The following is an 18,212-nucleotide window of genomic DNA, read 5'->3' as shown; positions in this document are numbered from 1 at the left end:
TCCATTCTGCTATTTAAACTTGTGCATATTTCACTAAGTTCTCGTGTTGTATTTTTTAACTCCTTTAGTTCATTTATATTCCTCTCTATATTGTCTATTCTTTTCAGCATTTTGTCAAACCTTTTTTCAAAGTTCTTAGTTTCTTTACATTGGGTTAGAACAAGTTCTTTTAATTCCCAGAAGTTTCTTATCATCCACCTTCTGAAGCCTACTTCAGATAATGGAACACAGTCCTTTTCCATCAGGGCTTGTTCCGTTGCTGATGAGGAACTGCAATCCCCTGTAGAGGGAGAGGGGTTCTGATTTTGGGTATGCTCAGCCTTCTTAGGCTGGTTTTTTCCCTTTATTATAAATTTATCCATCTGTCATCTTTACAATTACTGCCTTTATAATTAGGTTTCTGAGTCGACGTCCAATTTATTGATTCCCAGTGCTGGGATTCAAGCAACCCACTGCGCCGGCCAAAATAGCAGCGATAAGACTGATGGTGTTCTTCTGCCCGGGAATCTCTGGTCTGGCTTCCTTCTTGAGTCCGCAACAAGCGGCCCTGACTTCCCGGAGCTCCAAACTCCAGTCAGTAGGGGTAGCAGTCCCGTTTGCTCTGCATGAAGAGCTGCTGCTCCGAGGCGCTGGCAAAACCACTGCGCCAGCCACAAGAGTCGCGCTGGCGACCCGTGGGGCTCCTCCACTAGAAATCTGCTGGTCTGTGAGCGAGGAAAATTTGTCTGAGAGTGTGGCGTCCTCTCGTTCTCTGAGCTTTCACTGGGAGCTACAATCCTGAGCTGTTAGTGATCAGCCATCTTGGATCTTTGAATTTTAAATTTTAATTAATTTAAATTTAAATAGTCACTTGTGGCTACTGGCTACCATGGTGGACAGCACAAATCTAAAACCTGAGCTTGTGCTACAGTATACAAATAGCAGTGACCAAAACTCATGATCCACTTACTAACTTTGGTTGTACCAAGAGAATTAAAAATAATTAGAACAAGAAAAATAAGAAAAAAATAAGTCAAAACAATAAAATCAAGAAAGTTATATCTACAGGCCTGAGCGTTTGAGCATCTCATTATATTTAGTGGTGTGTGTGCGTGTGCGTGTGTGTGTGTGTGTGTGTGTGTGGTCCTGGGAGAAGGCAGCAAATGTGTCTCTTTCATTTTTGTTCTCCAGCCTCTTGGCCTGGGTTGGAATGACTACATGGCCACTGTGTAAATTAGCAGTGAGATTTAGTTGTATTTACGTGAGAGTGAGATTCCATGGGGTTCATTCCTAACTCCTGAGTTCCACTTTGTGTCGTCTCGGGTATGCCGGCTGCTGTCTCAGAGCCTTACTCTTCTCATCTGCAGAGTTTGAAAAATGTGTGTATTATGCTTTTTGTACCTATGCTAGTTATCATCATCTACAATCCCAGCCCTTCCCTAAAGCCTTGGCGTTCTTGCCACAGGGTCCCAGCTCTCTTTCTACTTTTATGTCTATTTCCAATTCCACCTCTGTATCCTAAGTGTGTTCCATTTCCCCATTGGACTGGGCGTTTCTGGAGAGCAGAGGCGGTTTCTCCTGCTCCCTCTGGCCTCCCCTGGAGCCCCAGGGAAGGGCCCTGGCCCAAGCACTGGCTGAGCATCTTCTCACTTCTTGAAGTCCCCTACCATGTCCTGCATGTTCTTCAGCTCCACCTCTGGCTTCCCCTGCTCCACACCCAGGCAGTCCAGCTGCCACCTCATGTTGTTGATGTGGGCATCAAACATGGGCTCAGAATTTGCCCTGATGGCTTTCTGGTCTTGTAGGAAGCTCCATTTAGTCTCCAGGACTTCGTTCTCCTGTTCCAGAAAGCACACTTGCCCCAGCCAGAGGTAAGAGACCAAGAAAGCTTCCATGCAGCAGTCTCCCAGAGGTCTCTGGGATGCAGGATCCTTAACAGTGCAGGGAGGCTCTGCACGACCCTAGATCTCAGAGTCCTGGCGGCAGGCTCTTCCTCCTCTTCCTCAGCCTGGGAAGGAACCTGCAACGTAAACAGCCAAGCAGATGTTGGTGCACTGGGCTTGGGAGACAGATGGTGGTTTAGTTTGGACAGGAGAGAAGCAGGAAGAGTCAGAGGTGCTGGCAGCTGTTGGAATACACCAACCAGGTGCACGTATGGTAATTCAAGAAAAGAACACTCCACCATCATGTTATTGGGTGAAATTTTGAATTCCATTAAATGGGCAGGAGGTCCTTGGCAGAAAGTTTAACGTGTCCATTTTCTTTCTGATATGATCTCTGTAGACCTAGAATCTGGACTGAGTTGCCCACATACTCTGGGAATGCTGGAATGGGTCACTCTGCAGTTGCATTGCGAGGACCTGGCTACGTCCCCAGCCATGTCCATCACAAGCTGTGTGGCTTCAGGTCAACCCCTATGCCCCTTCCTCTCTCTGCTCTCTCGGGTCCTTCGTGGTCTTGTGCAGCTAATTTGGGTCTCTCCTCAGTGTGGGAGACTGACTCGGGAAATACACACAACTTTTCCCCGTAAACAATGTCCCCTGGACCAGGTCTGGGGATTGGGGCCTGGGCAGACTTGGAGCAGGCCTGGGGTTTCCAGGCCCCCTGCCCACCCAGGCTCTCAGCCACACCGTGGACACTCCCGTACCCTCTCGTCTGAACTCCTTTCTCTGTTCCCAGGTCTTGGGCTCTGAACCCAAGCACTAAATCATGCTCCTCCCATTCTGGTCACTTATGATTTCAAAAAATTTATGTATTGAAGATTCAGTCTGTGCCACACCACATGGCAGGTCAGCTGCAAGCATGGCTTCATTTGATTCTCATAATAACTTTGTGAGGGTGATAGATGATAAGAATGACAATTGTGAATATATTTTGAGCAGCCGCTGTGGGTATCTACTTTACATGTATCTTTTATCTTCAATAGCACTACAGGGGTCGCTGTCATGATTCTTGTTTGACACAGAAGGCGACTGAGGCACAGGGTGGTTAGGTACCTTGTCTAAAGTCACATAGCTAGTGAGCACTGGGGCCATTGTCAGAGTCCTGACTCCTAGTCCCATGCCCCGAATAACTGCACCCCACACAGATGGGGAGATCAGGCTCAGAGAGGAGAGGTGACTTGGCCAGTGGAGAAAGCCTGAGGCTCTCACTCCAAAGTCCTGTCCCTCCACTTCTCTCTTCCCTGGGTCTGAACTCACCCTCACCCCAACATCAGGAATTTCATAACTGTTCTCTGTGTCATTTCTCTCCTTCCTGCCACCCTCCCCCTCCCATTCATTCCAAATTTTACCCCCTGGTTTTACACTCATCTTCCCTCCTGATTCACAGCCTCCCCTCCCGCCACTTCACTTCCTGCTCCTTCATACTGGATAAGGGTGTTTTAGAACCCTGGCTCCCAAGTCACTCACATCAGTCCTGAGCTTGGTCCTGAGCGTCGAACCCACCCCCTCCAAGCCCACATCGACTGCCCCACTCTTGGTGAGCCCACTGGGCTATGCCCCAGCTCAGGCCTGATGGGAGGGGTCCAGGAGATAAAGTCAGGAATGTGGGAGCTTCCTGGATGTCTCACTGCTGCCTGCAATTATGGGCTAAATGGCTCTTCTGCTTGGTGAAAGCGCTGCTCCCAGGGCTACCTTTTAACTCCTCTTCGTGGCCTGTTACCTGTTATTTCTCTGCCGGGTCTGCAAGTTGGAAGATGTCAGGGAACAGTCAACTCCTCTGCTGGGCCTCCCACCTGGCGTCAGTGTTCTGGAACACTGGTTTGGAGTGGCGATGGTACCAACCTGCGTGCCATACAGAGCAGGGAGGCTGGGCTGGGCTTCTCACAGCAGCTTGAGCTCCCCAAACAAGGCACGCTGAGGAGAGGGAAAAGGAATTCTGGCCAGCCCACCCTCCCTTCCTCCCAGACAGTCTTTTTATCTCAGATGGAAAGGGTGAGGGCTGATGCCTCTGAGCACTGCTTGTGTGAGCCCCATGCTGGGAGCAAGCCTGGGGGAGGAAGAGAATTGCTCTGGGTCACTCTCTATTCCAAACAGAGGGCCAGACACCAAACAGGTGACACATGCATTTAATAGACACATTTCAGGGAGGGAACAGAGGGAGCACTTGCTCTCAGCAGGGCACTTATAAACACTATGACACCGGCCGTGACAACATGCCATTGAGACTGGCTCCCCAGCCTCTGCATCTGGAGGGAGGGAGGGAGGTAGAAGCTGGAGGAGGACTTTCCAGCTGCCTGGGGCTCGCAAGATAGGCTGAATGAGAGCCTTGGGAGAGAGCAGACGTTGGTTTCACATATGTAGCAGACAAGTGCTGCCGGCAGTCTGGGCACTGTCGGGGGAAAAGCTGGTTCAGGCCTGGGAGTTGGTGTAGCCAGTGCTCCAGGCTCCTAGCAGCACAGGTGTACCTTGCAAGGGTAGAGGAAGGAGGAAGGAGGAGGACCCAGGTATCCAGGTGTGACTGCAAACAGGCCTCAAGGCAGGGGAGAGGGAGCCGTGCAGCTCACTTAGTGCTTGTAGCTCTTCCGGCTAGAGGATGTGGTGGAGACAAACTTGACGCTGGAACCACTGCCCCCTAGGCCCCTGCTGCTGGCGGCACTGAAGCCAGAACCTCCCAGGCCTGCACCCAGGCTATGCCCGCCACTGGTGGTGAAGGAGTAGCCGCTGCCCCCACCAAGGCCCAGGCTTCCTCCTCCAATGCCGCTGCTGCTTCCATAGCCACTGGAAACCGTGGAGGTGACCACAGCTGCAGGGAAGAGAGGAGGTGTAGTCAGATCAAGTGCAGATCAAGAGCTGGGAGTGTCAGGGCCTGTGCCCTGGAGTCTTTGGGTGGGGAAGGGGTGGTCTCATCAGCCAGCAGTTTGCCTCCTTCCAGTGTCCCCTGCTTTGTGAGATCACTGCCATGTGCCTTGGCCTGTGTTCCTGAGCTGTAGCGCCAGGAGGCTGGAATGGCTTCCTCTTCCCCTTCCAGAACCTACTGGAGCCCTCTCCTCCTGGAAGCAGGTCGGTCCACCTGCTTTCCCTTTGATCCTCCTCCTGTGCCATCTAGTCCTGTCTCCCTCTCTGGGCCTGACTCCAGAGTTTCCCTTCCTTCTGGAAGCTCATGGCAGGAGGGGCCCACTCCTCTTCCCTCAGTGTCCCCCAGCCCCACACTCAGAATCCCAGAGGAGGGGCTAGAATATTCTTGATGGACAAAGTGACAGATGAACCTGTTGGTCAGTCCACTCTGCTCCTGTTCTCCTTCCAACCAACCTGTTCTCTTAACCCATCCCCTTACGCTTTCTAGCACCCTACTTAGGGTCTTGTGGAAAATAAATTTTAGAAAAATGGACTCCATTGTGGGATGAATTGTGTCCTTGAAAAACCTATGGTGAAGTGTTAACACTAGTATCCATGAATGCAACCTTATTTGGAAATGGGATAATTCTAGGTCTAACCACGTTTAGATAAAGTCTATAGGGTGGACCCTGATCTAACATGACTGGCATCCATACAGAAAGAGGGAAGGCATTCATCTGAAGCCACAGACAAACGAGGACACAGTCACAGAGACAGAGAGTGGAGGGATGCAGCCACAAGCCAAGGAGCACGGAGGATGGACGGCCACTGCCAGAGCTAGGAGGAGGCTGAAGCGGGGCTGGGCCACCCACACTGCCTCTGTGTTCCGAACACCGTCTAGTTTGGAGAGGGGATGGCACCACCCTGGATGACATACAGAGCAGGAGGCTGGGCCAGGCTCCAGGTTTCAGAGGAAGTAGGACCCTGCTGACCCCTTAATTTCAGGCTCCTCAATTGTGAGAGAAGACATTTCTGCTACTTTAAGCCACCTGGTACTTTGTTGCAGCAGCCCTGGGAAACTAACAGACATTGAGGTGTTTTCAAGATAAAAGGAGCTTCAAAGTTATGCTTGAAGGTCTGTCCCCAAAATTAGTTTTGAGGATCTCTGGTGCTACTAGACAAGGGCATCAGGGAAGAAGGACACCGGGGTGGCTAAGAGAGCTCTACCTTCTAGATTCATCGGCTGATATGATCAATTGCCTTTATGAATGCCCACCAAGAAAACCAAACTCACTTGTAGAGCATGAGCCGTAAGAGTCATTTTTGTTGCTCTCATGATGGCAGCGCTGAGCTTTGTGAATGATCACTTCTGTTCTCACCAGCACAGGGCCATGCTGGCTTGCTAATACCTCTCCTGTTTTAGAGCTACTCTACCCAGCTGCCATATTTTATGCTGCCCTCACTGCCTTGGAAACCTCTGGTATCCTTCTGCAGTTATACTCTGCGGAGTTGAGCCAAGCAATGGAGCGTCTTCCCAAACTGTTCGGGAAAGAAGCCGCCTAGTTGGCAATGCTCTTGTCTCCAGCATGAAGGCTCCTTTCAAAGACCCAAGTCAGACCAGGAATTTTCAAAAATCCTGTCTCCATCAAATGCTCACCTCTGAGCTAGGCTTGCAGCTCCAACAGAAAAGGCAGGAGATTCTGGGAGGTGGGAGATGTGGCTGGGATCTTCCAAACCCACTCAGAATGACAACAAACCTCCCTTCACCCCTTCTGTGACACCCTCACTCTCAAAGAGGAAAGAACTGTGACATTAAAGACTCTTTCCTAATATGTATTGCTTTTTAAGGGACTCAAAGCCTCAAACCTTCTCCAAATGAACCCTGTCTGTGAGATCCCGTCTAATGCCTCATGTCTTCACCCTCCTGTAAGCCCACCACATTTCCATTCCCTCCACCTCTCACATTCCAAATGACACAGAAGTATGTCATACTCACAGATGTTAACTGGAGAAACTCCCTCTCCACTCAACCTGATTGGGAAGAGCAGGGAGAAGGAAGGTTACCCATGTGGCTGGCAGCTTACAGACCTTTGCAATGACATTTTTGTAATTGTTTTCAAAGCATTTAAACATACTTTATTATTTTTATTGCAGAAGTAATGCAGTTTGAAATTATTCGAGAACTAGTAGTATTAAAGATAATATTAACAATCGAATAAAACAACGTGAAGTTTGAGGTTCACAGGAACAAAATCTGTAATCTCAGAAATACACTTTTTGGTTTAAACTACTTAGATGCCTTAAGGAAATTGAAAGTAATCTTATGCTGGCATCAACTGGAAAGGAAGGACCTGTCCTCTAACAAGATTTGTCTCTCTACAAGGCACCATTGTCTTGCACTGAGCCAGTGCTGAGCTTATTCCAGGTGTGGAGAGGAGTCTGACTCATAAAAATAACAATAGTAATATCAGTTTATTATTATCTTAGCAACCGAGTAACTTTGCTTTAGCATCTTCAGGACAAAACTGGCATTCATTCATAAACATACTGAGAACCATAACAAGAGCTGGCATCTGTTGAGTATCTGCTACCTATCTCACACCACTCAGTTCTCTCCACAGCCCCATGAGGTGGGTATTATTCACTCACTTTTGTAGAGGGAGAAACAGAAGCTCAGACAAGTTAACTAACTTGCCCATGATCACAAAACTAGATTTGAAGCCAGATTCATCTGATACCAAAGCCTATGTCATGAAACTGAGTGACAGCTAACATTTATTGAACACACTGTGTACCACGTATTGTTCTAAGAGCTTTGTGTGTATTCCCTTATTTTAACCCTTTTAATAACGTGAGCATTTAGAATTATTGTTGCACACATTTTATTGGGTGGAGACACTGAGATGTGGAGAGGTTAAGTAATCTGCTCTTGGCTACACAGCTCATAATGGGCAGAGCACAAAGCTCCCATGAAGCTTTGGGGATCGTATAATCTGACCTTTTCATTTTATCATTGAAGAAACTGAGGGCCAGAGAGGGGAGACTGACTTTCCCAAGGTTATGTAGCTACTTAGGGGTAGATCTGTAAGCCCAAATCCTAGGACTGTTTGTTCTCAGCCCATGGCCTTTCACACCACATTTTGGGAACTACTATATAACCAATTGTCTCCTTCGGTAGAATTCAGTTACTTAGACCTGATCAGGTTCTAGACTTCTTTAGGGGTGCTAACTGTAGTTGCACCTCAAATGATTTCCTAGCCTGCAAGGAAATTACACCTGTATATATATATATATTCGCCATAGTCCAATTCTGACCTGCATTTTCTTCCGGGAGAAGGAACTGCAACAGCCTAAGCCCCTAGGAATGCCCAGGAAGCTGGGGGAGCTCAACTTGCTTTGAGGATGAAGTCAGTATATCTACCTCACCTGCACTCCTCGCCTTCCAGCAGCTTGCGGTAAGTGGCGATCTCCACATCCAAGGCCAGCTTGATGTTCATCAGCTCCTGGTACTCACGCAGTAGCCGAGCCAGGTCCTGCTTGGCTTTCTGTAGGGCCTCCTCAAGGTCTACCAGCTTGGCCCGTGCATCCTTGAGAGCTAGCTCTCCACGCTGTTCTGCATCAGCAATGGCCGTTTGCAAGCTGGAGCACTGTCAGGACAGGAGGAAGCCATGAGTCCTGCTGACAGCCTATGAAGCTGTGGTGCTTCTTGGGGAGGAGTTCTGAAAGATGGCAGAATGACCCAGAAGAAATGAGCATCTGGGGAGCTCTTGGCCCTGCCAAAACCCTACCTGCTTCTTGACGCTGTCGATCTCAGCTCTCAGCCTCTGGATCATCCGGTTCATTTCCGAGATCTCTTGTTTGGTGTTTCGAAGGTCATCTCCATGTCTGCCTGCTGTGACCTGCAGCTCCTCGTACTGATAAAACCACAGCAAACCCAGTCACTGAGTCAAATGCTTGGCCTGGGCACTTGCTGTGCACACAGATTTGTCCTGGGTGCCACAAGCTGGCTCATTCATTCCTGGTCATTCACTCATTCCCCCTGAAGCTTACAGTACATTGGGGGACATAGACGTTAATTGAATTAGCATATTATCAAATGTAGAGTTCCAAACAGAGATAAGTGCCCTTAGGAAATGAACAGGGTCCTGGTAGAGTGTAATGAAGGAATCTGACCTAGATTTGGAAGTGGGGAATGGTGGTCAGGGAAGTCTCTCCAGAGACAGAGATGCTTGAGCTGTGGTCTGAAGGATGAGAAGGAGGGATCTAGGTGCTCAGCTGTGCAGGAGAACATTCCAGACAAAGGAAACAGCCTGCATGAAGACCCAGGGTCAGGGAAGGAGCATGGTGAGTTCTAGGAGTAAGATGTTGATTTAGTCCCTGTCCTTGGGGAGTTCCTGGTCACAGGGCATCTACCCAGACCAATTGTGCCCATGAATTTTGGTAGCCCACCAAATGCCAGTGCTGGAGAAATGGAGGAGATATGGGGGAATGATGTGGGATGGTACAGAGGCTGTGGAAGGCACAATTTTGAAGACTTTGTAAAAGTATTCCCAGTCTCAGGTAGTTCTCAGTCTAATGGCGCATATCCAGGACACATGCATTTAAGAGCAATAATGACACCCTGTCTCCTCCAGCAGACTCAAGTGAAGTCTATGCCCTTCCCTGCCACAAGGAGATCCCCTGCCCGAGTCAAGATCTGTGAGGTTCTTGAAGGTGCTGAATAGCTCAGCTTCCTGTTTCTAGATATACACGGTTAAATTGAACAACCACTGTCGATGGTTGGAATTGACACAAGAGGAATTATTGGCTATCAATTTCAACCACTTCACCTCGGGGTTAAGTGCATCATGTTTCCTCTCAGTGTCAAGGTGCTGCCTCTGCACTGGGGACCCCTGGCCCCTGCCACCCACCTTCCTTTCCACCACATGGCTGACCAGAAGGGACTGAGGCAGTGCACAGAGCAGGGAAAGAGTAGGAATTAGCTTACAGGTGAGCAGCTGCCTGGGGAGGGGTCTGGATTTGGCAGGGAGCTGGTCTCATGGGTCACCTATACCCCTCCAAAGCCAAACTTCTTTGGGGCTATCTGAGCTCTGGGCAGCGGCTGCTTGTGTTTTTCACACCTTCCTCCTCCTGACATAAACTCCCTTGCTCATTCCCGCCTGCCTGCTCCTTATTCAGCCTTAAACCTCTCCTCGCTCCTTGGCAATCTTTTGTCCCTCACAGCTTCCTAACTGGACGAAACCTCCACATCTTCCTGGAATCTTTTTATTCATGCTGTCTTTTCCCTTCCATGATCATCCATTCACTTCATGGTCTCCCAGACCTCGGGTTCTCTGTTTGCAGTTACTCATTTGCAACCCTGTAACCCTCCTTGGCATACAGCAGGAGCTCAGAAAATATATAGAGAGTGCATTAGCCTTTTAGAAACTGCCTCAGGACCATATCTCAGTTGTTCTGGTGTCTCACCCTGCTCCCACCCAGATGTCAAGGAATATGGGGCTGGTGGATGTCCTGAGCTCCCAGCACTGGGCTGACCACGCATTAGTATGTCCAGTTGGGTTTCCACATGCATTTCAAGCTAAGTTTTCATAGCATCAAAGACATGCCTGGTAAGTGAAATAAATGAATGTGTTCACAGGTTTCCTGAGGCCGAGTTAAGTGATAATGTGGGGCCTCAGAGAACACTAACCCTGGAACCTATCATGGAGGTGTCCATGCTCACCTTGGTCTGGTACCAGGACTCAGCCTCGGCCCGGCTGCGGTTGGCAATGTCCTCGTATTGGGCTTTGACCTCAGCAATGATACTGTCCAGGTCCAGGTTGCGGTTATTGTCCATGGATAGCACCACGGATGTGTCACTGACCTGGGTCTGCATCTGGGACAGCTCCTGCAGGACAGCAAACTCAGCATCACCAACGCATAAGAAGGGATCCTAAATCTTCATGGTTGACTACTTGACTATGTCAGGAATCCTTTGTTTGGTGTTCCTGGTAGATTCTCCCAGCTGTTCCCTGGGTATTACCATTCATCCCGGAAAGATCAGTGTGGTAAGAGTCTTTCCCCAGCCTGAATTCTCAAGGCTCCCATCTGTGTGCTTTCCCTGGGCATGAGTGTGGGTAAGCGTCCTCTGAATTGGAATTACATAGATTTGAATGTGACACATGTCTGTTCTTTAGGAGCATCGGGGGACATCTGGAACCCTGCTTCTGTCTGTACAGTGTGACTCTGTCACTTCCTACCTCTCTCTCCCTTTCCACAGACCCAGGTCTCTGCCTTTGGAGGAGTAGCGCCCAGAATGAGGCATCTTCAAAGGGCAAGAAGCCCCCAGACCAATGAGCTGAGGGGCAGCTTGCCTTTAAAAAAAATAATACTTTTCATGGAAGGGGAAGGGAGCTGGCGTGTCTTGATTCCTTGGGAGTATTACCCAATGACCTAGAACTTGGGAATCAGTACTCTCTCCTTGCTAGGTGTTGTCCTGCCATAGGATGAGGGGGTTCAGGGGAGAAGCATCAGAGTGGGGGTAGTTTAGTGTGACAAGGATCCAAGCAGTTCTCTCTGGTCCCCCTACCCGCCAAGCCCCAGCTTAAAGTATGCAGGCAAGATGCCGGGCAGAGGCACTGAGTGATGACACAATACACCATCCTTTTCTTTCCAGGCTCCAGACCCAGGAGAGACAGAAATACTTGCAGACTCTTACTGCGTCAAAGACTGAGTGGAGGAAGTTGATCTCCTCAGGCAGAGATTTGACCTTGGCCTCCAGCTCCACCTTGCTCATGTAGGCAGCGTCCACATCCTGGAATGACAGCACAGGAAGGTCCTCTGAGTCTGCAGCCCCAAGCACTTGGTCCGAAAGAAGCTGAGCAGATTTCTCTCTAGCCCATCTAGTTTGGATTTTAGAAAACTCTGGGTCTGGGGGATTTGGGGTTGGGGATGAGTGATTACTGAGAACTGGGAGCTTGAGTTCCCGAGCTCACAGAAACCCAAGTAGAGCTAATGGGGCCATCAGCGTAGAGGGAGCATGTTGGCAGGTTTGAGCTCTGCAGATATTCTCAAGGTTGATGTGACATTTCTTGGGTGGCCCAAGGGTCAGGTTACCCCACACTCCAGATTCCGTTTTAAACCTTCTCCTTTGAGAGGCAGCTCACTCACCTTTTTCAGGGCCACAAATTCATTCTCAGCAGCCGTGCGTTTGTTAATTTCATCTTCATACCTATAAGGATAGAGGAGGGGGTGTGCTGTTGAGCAAGTTTGCTTTGAACTCTTCCCAGGCTGGTGTAGCAAGAGTTAAGAGCCCTCAAATCCTTTCCAGCTCTTCCGCTGACCTGGGCATAACTTTGGATGATTCACTTAACCTCTATTTCTCCCTCTATGAAAGGGGGATAATTTCTTCTGCTAGTTTTTAAAAGACTTTTCTAAGACTAGAAGGTGAGCCTGGAACTTAAAGCAATAGAAAAATATATGTATGCAACTCCATCTTTGGATAGACATGCAATGCTAGTCTTTAAACTGTTTTTCTGTCTCAGGTGTCTACTGAAATTGTGGAGTAAACTTTATCTGTTCAGGAGACTGTTTTAGGTACATTTTGATATATTTTCACTGAACCTCAGGGTGCCCCTGAGAAGTGTGCTTTTTCTAAGTAGGGGTAGCTCAAGCTCAGAAATCAGGGCAAGCTGGCTAATGGGTTATCCTGGGCCAAATTCCTTCACCTGCTACAATCTGGATGATGTGCAGTCAACAGTTGCCCCCCACCCCAAGGAAGGTCAGATTGCCTCATTTAAACTCTTTCTTGCTACCTCTCTCCACCCCACAGTGAATGCCATCTTGGAAACGCAAACCATCTCAATAATTGAGCCCATGTCCAATGGAATTTAATAATGGGCTGACTGTGAAATCAGATTATGCTTTCTAGAGTTAGCAGCAATGTTTTATTGGATGATGCTGATGTCTCTTTGCAGTCATGTGGGCAAATAGGAATAGGATCGCTGTCAATAGTGATGCACAAGGTGAAGGTCCCTTTGTTACCCCACACAGTGCTGTCTTCACCTTGTGGGATAATGGCTGCAGTCCCAAAGCTCCCGGCTGATACTGGCATTTGCTCCTTTTCACCTCTCTGGTCCTCATACAAAGGAGCCCTGAGATGGCCATGTGTAGCCAGAAGCCAGTCTCCCACCTACCTGACTTTGAAATCTTCCACGACGTCCTGCATGTTCCTCAGTTCAGCTTCAAGCCTGCCCCTCTCGGTGGTGATGCTTTCCAGCTGCCGTCGGAGCTCACTGATGTAGGAATCAAAGAGGGGCTCCAGGTTCTGTCTCACGGTCCTGGAGCCCTGCTCCTGCAAGAGGGCCCACTTGGTCTCCAGGACCTTGTTCTGCTGCTCCAAGAACCTCACCTGGAGGGAAGAAGAGAGCATGAAACCTTGAGAAGTTGGAGAGGCAGAGTCAGACACTCCTATTAATAAGGAAGAGAAGAAAAAGATATATATTTTTCACCTGGCACCCACTGGCAATAGTGTAATTGACAACTCCAACCCAAAAAGAGGCAGTCCATGAAGCTCCCACAAACTCCCTAGGGCTTGCATAGGATTCGGGTGGTGGGTCCTAGAGGCCTTTGTAGGGAGCTGCAGTGTTCTCAGGTGAAGTTTCTCAACACTACCTACTCTGGGTTAGGGTAGTTTGCTGAGCAGCAACTCTCCTGTGGAGAATCAACTAAACTCGTCCTTTGGTGTTGACTGAACCAGCCCATGTGGCTCCAAAAGAGAGGAAATTTCTACCAGGTCCTGTGGGTCAAGCTGGCCTGCAGGAAGGGCCTCAGCCCCTGGGAGGCCTTGCTGAACAGCGCTCATTCCCACAGTGGGATTGTTGCATGATTGCTCTACCCGCATGGGATGGCCCTTCCAAGAGCTTATTCGATCCCAAACCCAAGGGTGTGGATGAAGCCCTTGGCTCACCTTGTCGATGAAGGAGGCGAACTTATTGTTGAGGGTCTTGATCTGCTCACGCTCCTCGGCCCGCACCCGCTGGATGGTGGGGTCGATTTGCAAGTTGAGAGGAGTCAGGAGACTCTGGTTGATGGTGACCTCTTGGATGCCTCCAAGGGTGCACACAGGGAAGCTGGGGCCACTGAAACCTCCTCCAACTCCACCCCCATAGCCAAATCCACTGCTGACTCCAAACCCACCACCTGCCCTGCCACCAAAGCCACTTCGGAAGCTGCTGCCGCACCCACTGATGGAGACCCGCTTGGTCCCCCCCAGGTTGTAGAGGCTGCGGCTTCCGAAGCCGGCCCCAGCACTGCTGATCCTTCCTGGGCCCCCACTCCCCACTGCAGAGCTGGCCACAGAGACAGAGCTGAAGCGGGAGCGGCCAGCTGCTGGGGTGGTGGTGGAGGTGGTGCTGAAGCCCCTGCGGCTGCTGGTCTGGAAGGTGATGGAGGACTGCCGAGACATGGTCGGTGAGGAAGGCCGGCGAGAAGGCACCTGAGGTGGGCTGGTGTGGGCAGTGGAGAAGACAGGTGGCTGGAGGGCCCTGGGTTCGTGGCTTTTATGAGCATCCTGTGGAGGCGGGACACCGCTAATGGAGAGGGCCTTCTGATGGCATCCCCTGGGCATCCGCCAACCCTGAGCTCACACTCGGCACCCCTTGGGAAATGGTGTAAGGGCCACTGGCTCGTTCCCTGGCACCCCCTCCCCCTCCCCCCAACATGCAAACTCCTTTCCAGTTGCAACTTGATCAGCAGATGAGTAAGAAGCAAGTTAATTGCTTTCCATCATGTGCTAATCATGCATCTTATAAAGGACTCAGAAAACACTGCCTCATTTCTAAACCGCTTTCTTAGGCCTGGGACCAATTCCCTCCTGTCCAAACATCTTGTGTCAATACAAGCGACTGCGCTGCACTGTTTCCTTGATGCGCTTCCTATTCCGGAAGCGTTTTCTCAGCAGCTACTGCCCGCTTCCCCAAGCCCCATCAAGCTGTCCTTCCAGACCTTGAAAGTCCTGCTCTGTAATCATCTTTCTTAGGAATCTGCCCCATTTTGATTGCCCCTTTATTCTGCTCTGAAGCTTTTGTGTCTATTGTGTAGATCACACATGGTTTTCCGGAGTGTGAGTGTGCCTATACCCTGCCCACTGCCAGCCAGCACTATGTCTCCTGGGGAGAGAGGTTGTGAGAGGAGGAAGATTTGAGTTTGAATCTCAGACCTGCTCATAGTTGTGGGACCTTGAGCAAGTCATGAAACTTTTCTGTGCCTCAACTTGCATGTCTGTAAAATGGGGTTTGTGATGAATATTCACGTGTGAAAACTTTCGCAATGCCTGGTACATGTAAGTGCTTAGTAAATGTCTATTAAGGCGTCCCTCCTTCTGATACATCAAGTAATATTAAGGAAGTGCCTATCGTGTGTCCATCCTGTGAGTAGCCCTGTGGGAATTCAAAAGAAACACAAGCACATTATTTATCTTGACAAGCTTGTGGCCCTGTTGGAAAGACAGAACTGTACAGGATGGTGTACCATGAAGCATCACCTCCAAGCTGCTTTTGAGGCTGCCTCTCCCAGAATTCTCCCAGCCAGGTCCCTCCTCCTTCTGAGGACCAAGAATTCCCAGCCCTCCATTCCTTCATCAAAAGAACTCCAATGGCTGCACCTAGTAGAGGATTCATTCTTTCCCTTTTTCTCCAGTTAAGCTTATAGACTGTGCCCTACAGTTTCCACTAGTCTACAAACTGCAAAGAAGACTTCGAGGTACCTTGTCCCACTTTGTTCTGCATCTCACTGCCCGTCTCTACCATGGGAAGAGTCAGATCAAAACATTGCTGAATCTTCTTCTTCTTTTCCTTGAGACAGGGTCTCACTCTGTCACCCAGGCTGGAGTACAGTGGTTCAATCTCGGCTGACTGCAACCTCTGCTTCCTGGGCTCAGGTGATCCTTCCACTTCACTCCTCGAGTAGCTGGGACTACAGGTATGCTCCACCATGCCTGTCTAATTTTTTTTTTTTTTTCACTGTTTTGTAAAAACTGGGTGTTGCCATTTTGCCCAGGCTGGTCTTGAATTCCTGAGCTAAAGTCATCCATCCTTGGCCTCCCAAAGTACTGAGATTTCAGGTATAAGCCACCTTGCCTGGTCTGAATCTCCTTTTATCTTGCTAATCACTTGCTTCTTGCTGTGGTTTTGAAGGCTGGGAGAGTAAGAGAGGAATTAATCAGCATTCAGTCTCCATTTCATGGATGAGGGCACTGAGCCCAGAATGGCTAACTGGGCAGACAGACCCACAAGAAGCAGAGCGAGATTCCATGGTCTTCCCACAAAGGTGTCCTTTCAGGGGCACACCGGGAACCAACATTTGGCAGACGTTCTCACCCGCCTGGAATGGCAGTTTGGCACTTGGAGCGGCAGTTCTTTGTTCTCCAAGTTGTTTCCTCCTTGGGGCTGAGGCCAAGGGGTAGGCCTCTCCCCCATCTAGAGATTATTTGGGAGTCTCAGTTTCCACAGGAAAGGTATGATTCATAGCTTGTGTTGATACAGGCCAGGAAGAGCAGAGGAGTTCCCTCACCTGGATCCATTGCCGGCCCCAGCCAGGGTGGTGCATGGCTCTCAAGTGGAAAGAATAATTATGTTTGTTTTCTGTACTCTTCATTGCATGATAATCTGGCCCCCAGAAGAAAGGACACTTGTTTCCTGAGCTGCATCGAGGAAACCTTTGCAGAGCTTTCCACAAAACAAAGGCCTTGGAGGGCCTGGGCGTGGGGAGTGGCTTGGCTCATGCTCCGGGGAAGAGAGGCCTGCAGCCTTCTCTCACCATGCTTCCCACGTGGGAAGCTAGCTCCAGGCTGCCATTCCTTTCTTTCCCAGGTCCCCTGCTGGGACCCTCTTCCCAAGCACTTCATCTCATTCTGTTTCCCTTCTGGTTTTTCTCAGCCGTTGCCTCTTGCCTGGGGCTGCTCATTTATTCCTTTCCTCCTCCCTCCTCTAGTTTTTCCAGGGCTGTTGTTTCTGAAGCTAGACGGTCTTATTCACAGGCTTTGCTGAGTTAGATTGAAATAGATCATGCACCTTCCTTCCTCCTCCACTCTCTCTTCTGTGACCTCTGACCTACACAGTGACCTTTATCCTCGTGGTCAATATCTAGAAGAGTGCCTGGAACACCTGACCTTTCTGATGACGTGTGTCCCCACCCTTTTAAAAATCTCAAAACTCAGAGATTCTTAACACCTTCTTTGCTTTCTGCCAAGGAAGGTATTTTTGTTTTTAACCTCTCTGTAATTATGTTTAAAACTCATCCCTAAGAAGGCATCGAAGATGAACTGGGTCCAGCACTACCCCTTAACGCTATTCCCTGGAGTGCCTGTGTCTGGCATGCGCTTTGATATGATGTTTTTCTGGTGGTCTGAGTGTTAGTCCATTTTCTTCCCAGCTCTAACTAGCCTCCTCACCACCCTAAATAGAATTGTGGTAGAAGTTGGTGCGATTCAGGTCATCTAATTTAAAGAAAAACTATATATTCCTTTTTGTTCTCCATTCTGCAGCCTCTCTAGTTCTGTATTATTGGTTCCATCTGAGAGGAGTTTTCTTGAGCTTGGAGGAGTGCTGGATTCAAGAGTCACAGAGTATGTTCTGGTGCCTGAGGCCGGGAGAGGCAAACTCTTCAATTTCCCTGTTCTCTGCCCATCCTGCTCAGGGCAATCTCCATCATCCTGGAAGGAACTCTAAGGTCCTTGGAGGGTGGTGGATCCCAGGAGGCAGGGCCAGGTGGTGATCAGGGCTATGGAGGAGGAAAGGAAGGTGGAGAGATGTCTTTCCACAGATGAGGAGTGGCGAATGCACCAGGGAGCTTTGGCTTCCAGCCAGGGCAAGGCCACCAGGGTTAAAGACCATGGGGCAGCAGGGGTTACCTCCCTAGAGCAGGCTGGCCTGAATTGTAGAGCCAGGGCCCCGGGTACAGCATCTGAAGACCTAGGCCACAGCCACCCACTCCCAGTTCCTCGACTGCTAGACTTCCCAGACTTCTCCTGCTCTCTGCGGAGTCCTGGCTCTAGTGAGTAATCATTGATTAGCATCTATGATGTGCCAGGCACTCGCTGATCTAGCACAGGAGATACAGCAGTGAAGAAAGCAGCCACAACTGTCTTCCCTCCTGGAGCTTATATGGAAAGAGGAAGGAGCAGAGGGGTTTTAGAATGGCAGGCACAACCCAGGTCTCTCAGCTGACACTCTCACGGGCCGAGTGTGGAGAAGGTGATTCTGTTGTGATGGCACCTGAGACGTGCTGGCCAGAGACACTTTGCCATCGTCACTGTTTGTGCTGTGGTAGCTGCACTTCCTCAGTGTTTGGTGTGCCTGACAGGCACTGCCCAGCCTTCCTGGGATCTTCCACCTCACAGCCCCCTTTGTGCAGCAGCAATAACTGTTCCCCAAAGGGCACTAAAGGTACCAGTGGATCTGAAGAAACTGTTAAGGT

The 18,212-nt window shown here is 49.7% G+C and overlaps 2 protein-coding genes across 2 annotated transcripts in view; one reads left to right on the top strand and one right to left on the bottom strand.

Moving 5' to 3' along the window:
- LOC118144243 (uncharacterized) overlaps positions 1–18,212 on the top strand; it is a 96,535-nt gene that overhangs the window by 63,041 nt on the left and 15,282 nt on the right. The window lies entirely within an intron of this gene.
- KRT75 (keratin 75) lies at positions 4,032–14,269 on the bottom strand. Its single transcript, XM_002752509.5, has 9 exons — positions 13,705–14,269; positions 12,932–13,146; positions 11,907–11,967; positions 11,455–11,550; positions 10,480–10,644; positions 8,546–8,671; positions 8,184–8,404; positions 6,754–6,788; positions 4,032–4,725 (listed from the first exon to the last, which is right to left on the bottom strand). Exons 1-9 carry the CDS (start codon positions 14,200–14,202, stop codon positions 4,487–4,489), a joined length of 1,656 nt encoding a protein of 551 aa, XP_002752555.3. The 5' UTR covers positions 14,203–14,269; the 3' UTR covers positions 4,032–4,486.

This window comes from Callithrix jacchus, chromosome 9 (assembly GCF_049354715.1).
Source record: "Callithrix jacchus isolate 240 chromosome 9, calJac240_pri, whole genome shotgun sequence".
NCBI classification, from domain to species: domain Eukaryota; kingdom Metazoa; phylum Chordata; class Mammalia; order Primates; family Cebidae; genus Callithrix; species Callithrix jacchus.
This window is presented reverse-complemented; position numbering and strand designations above follow the sequence as displayed.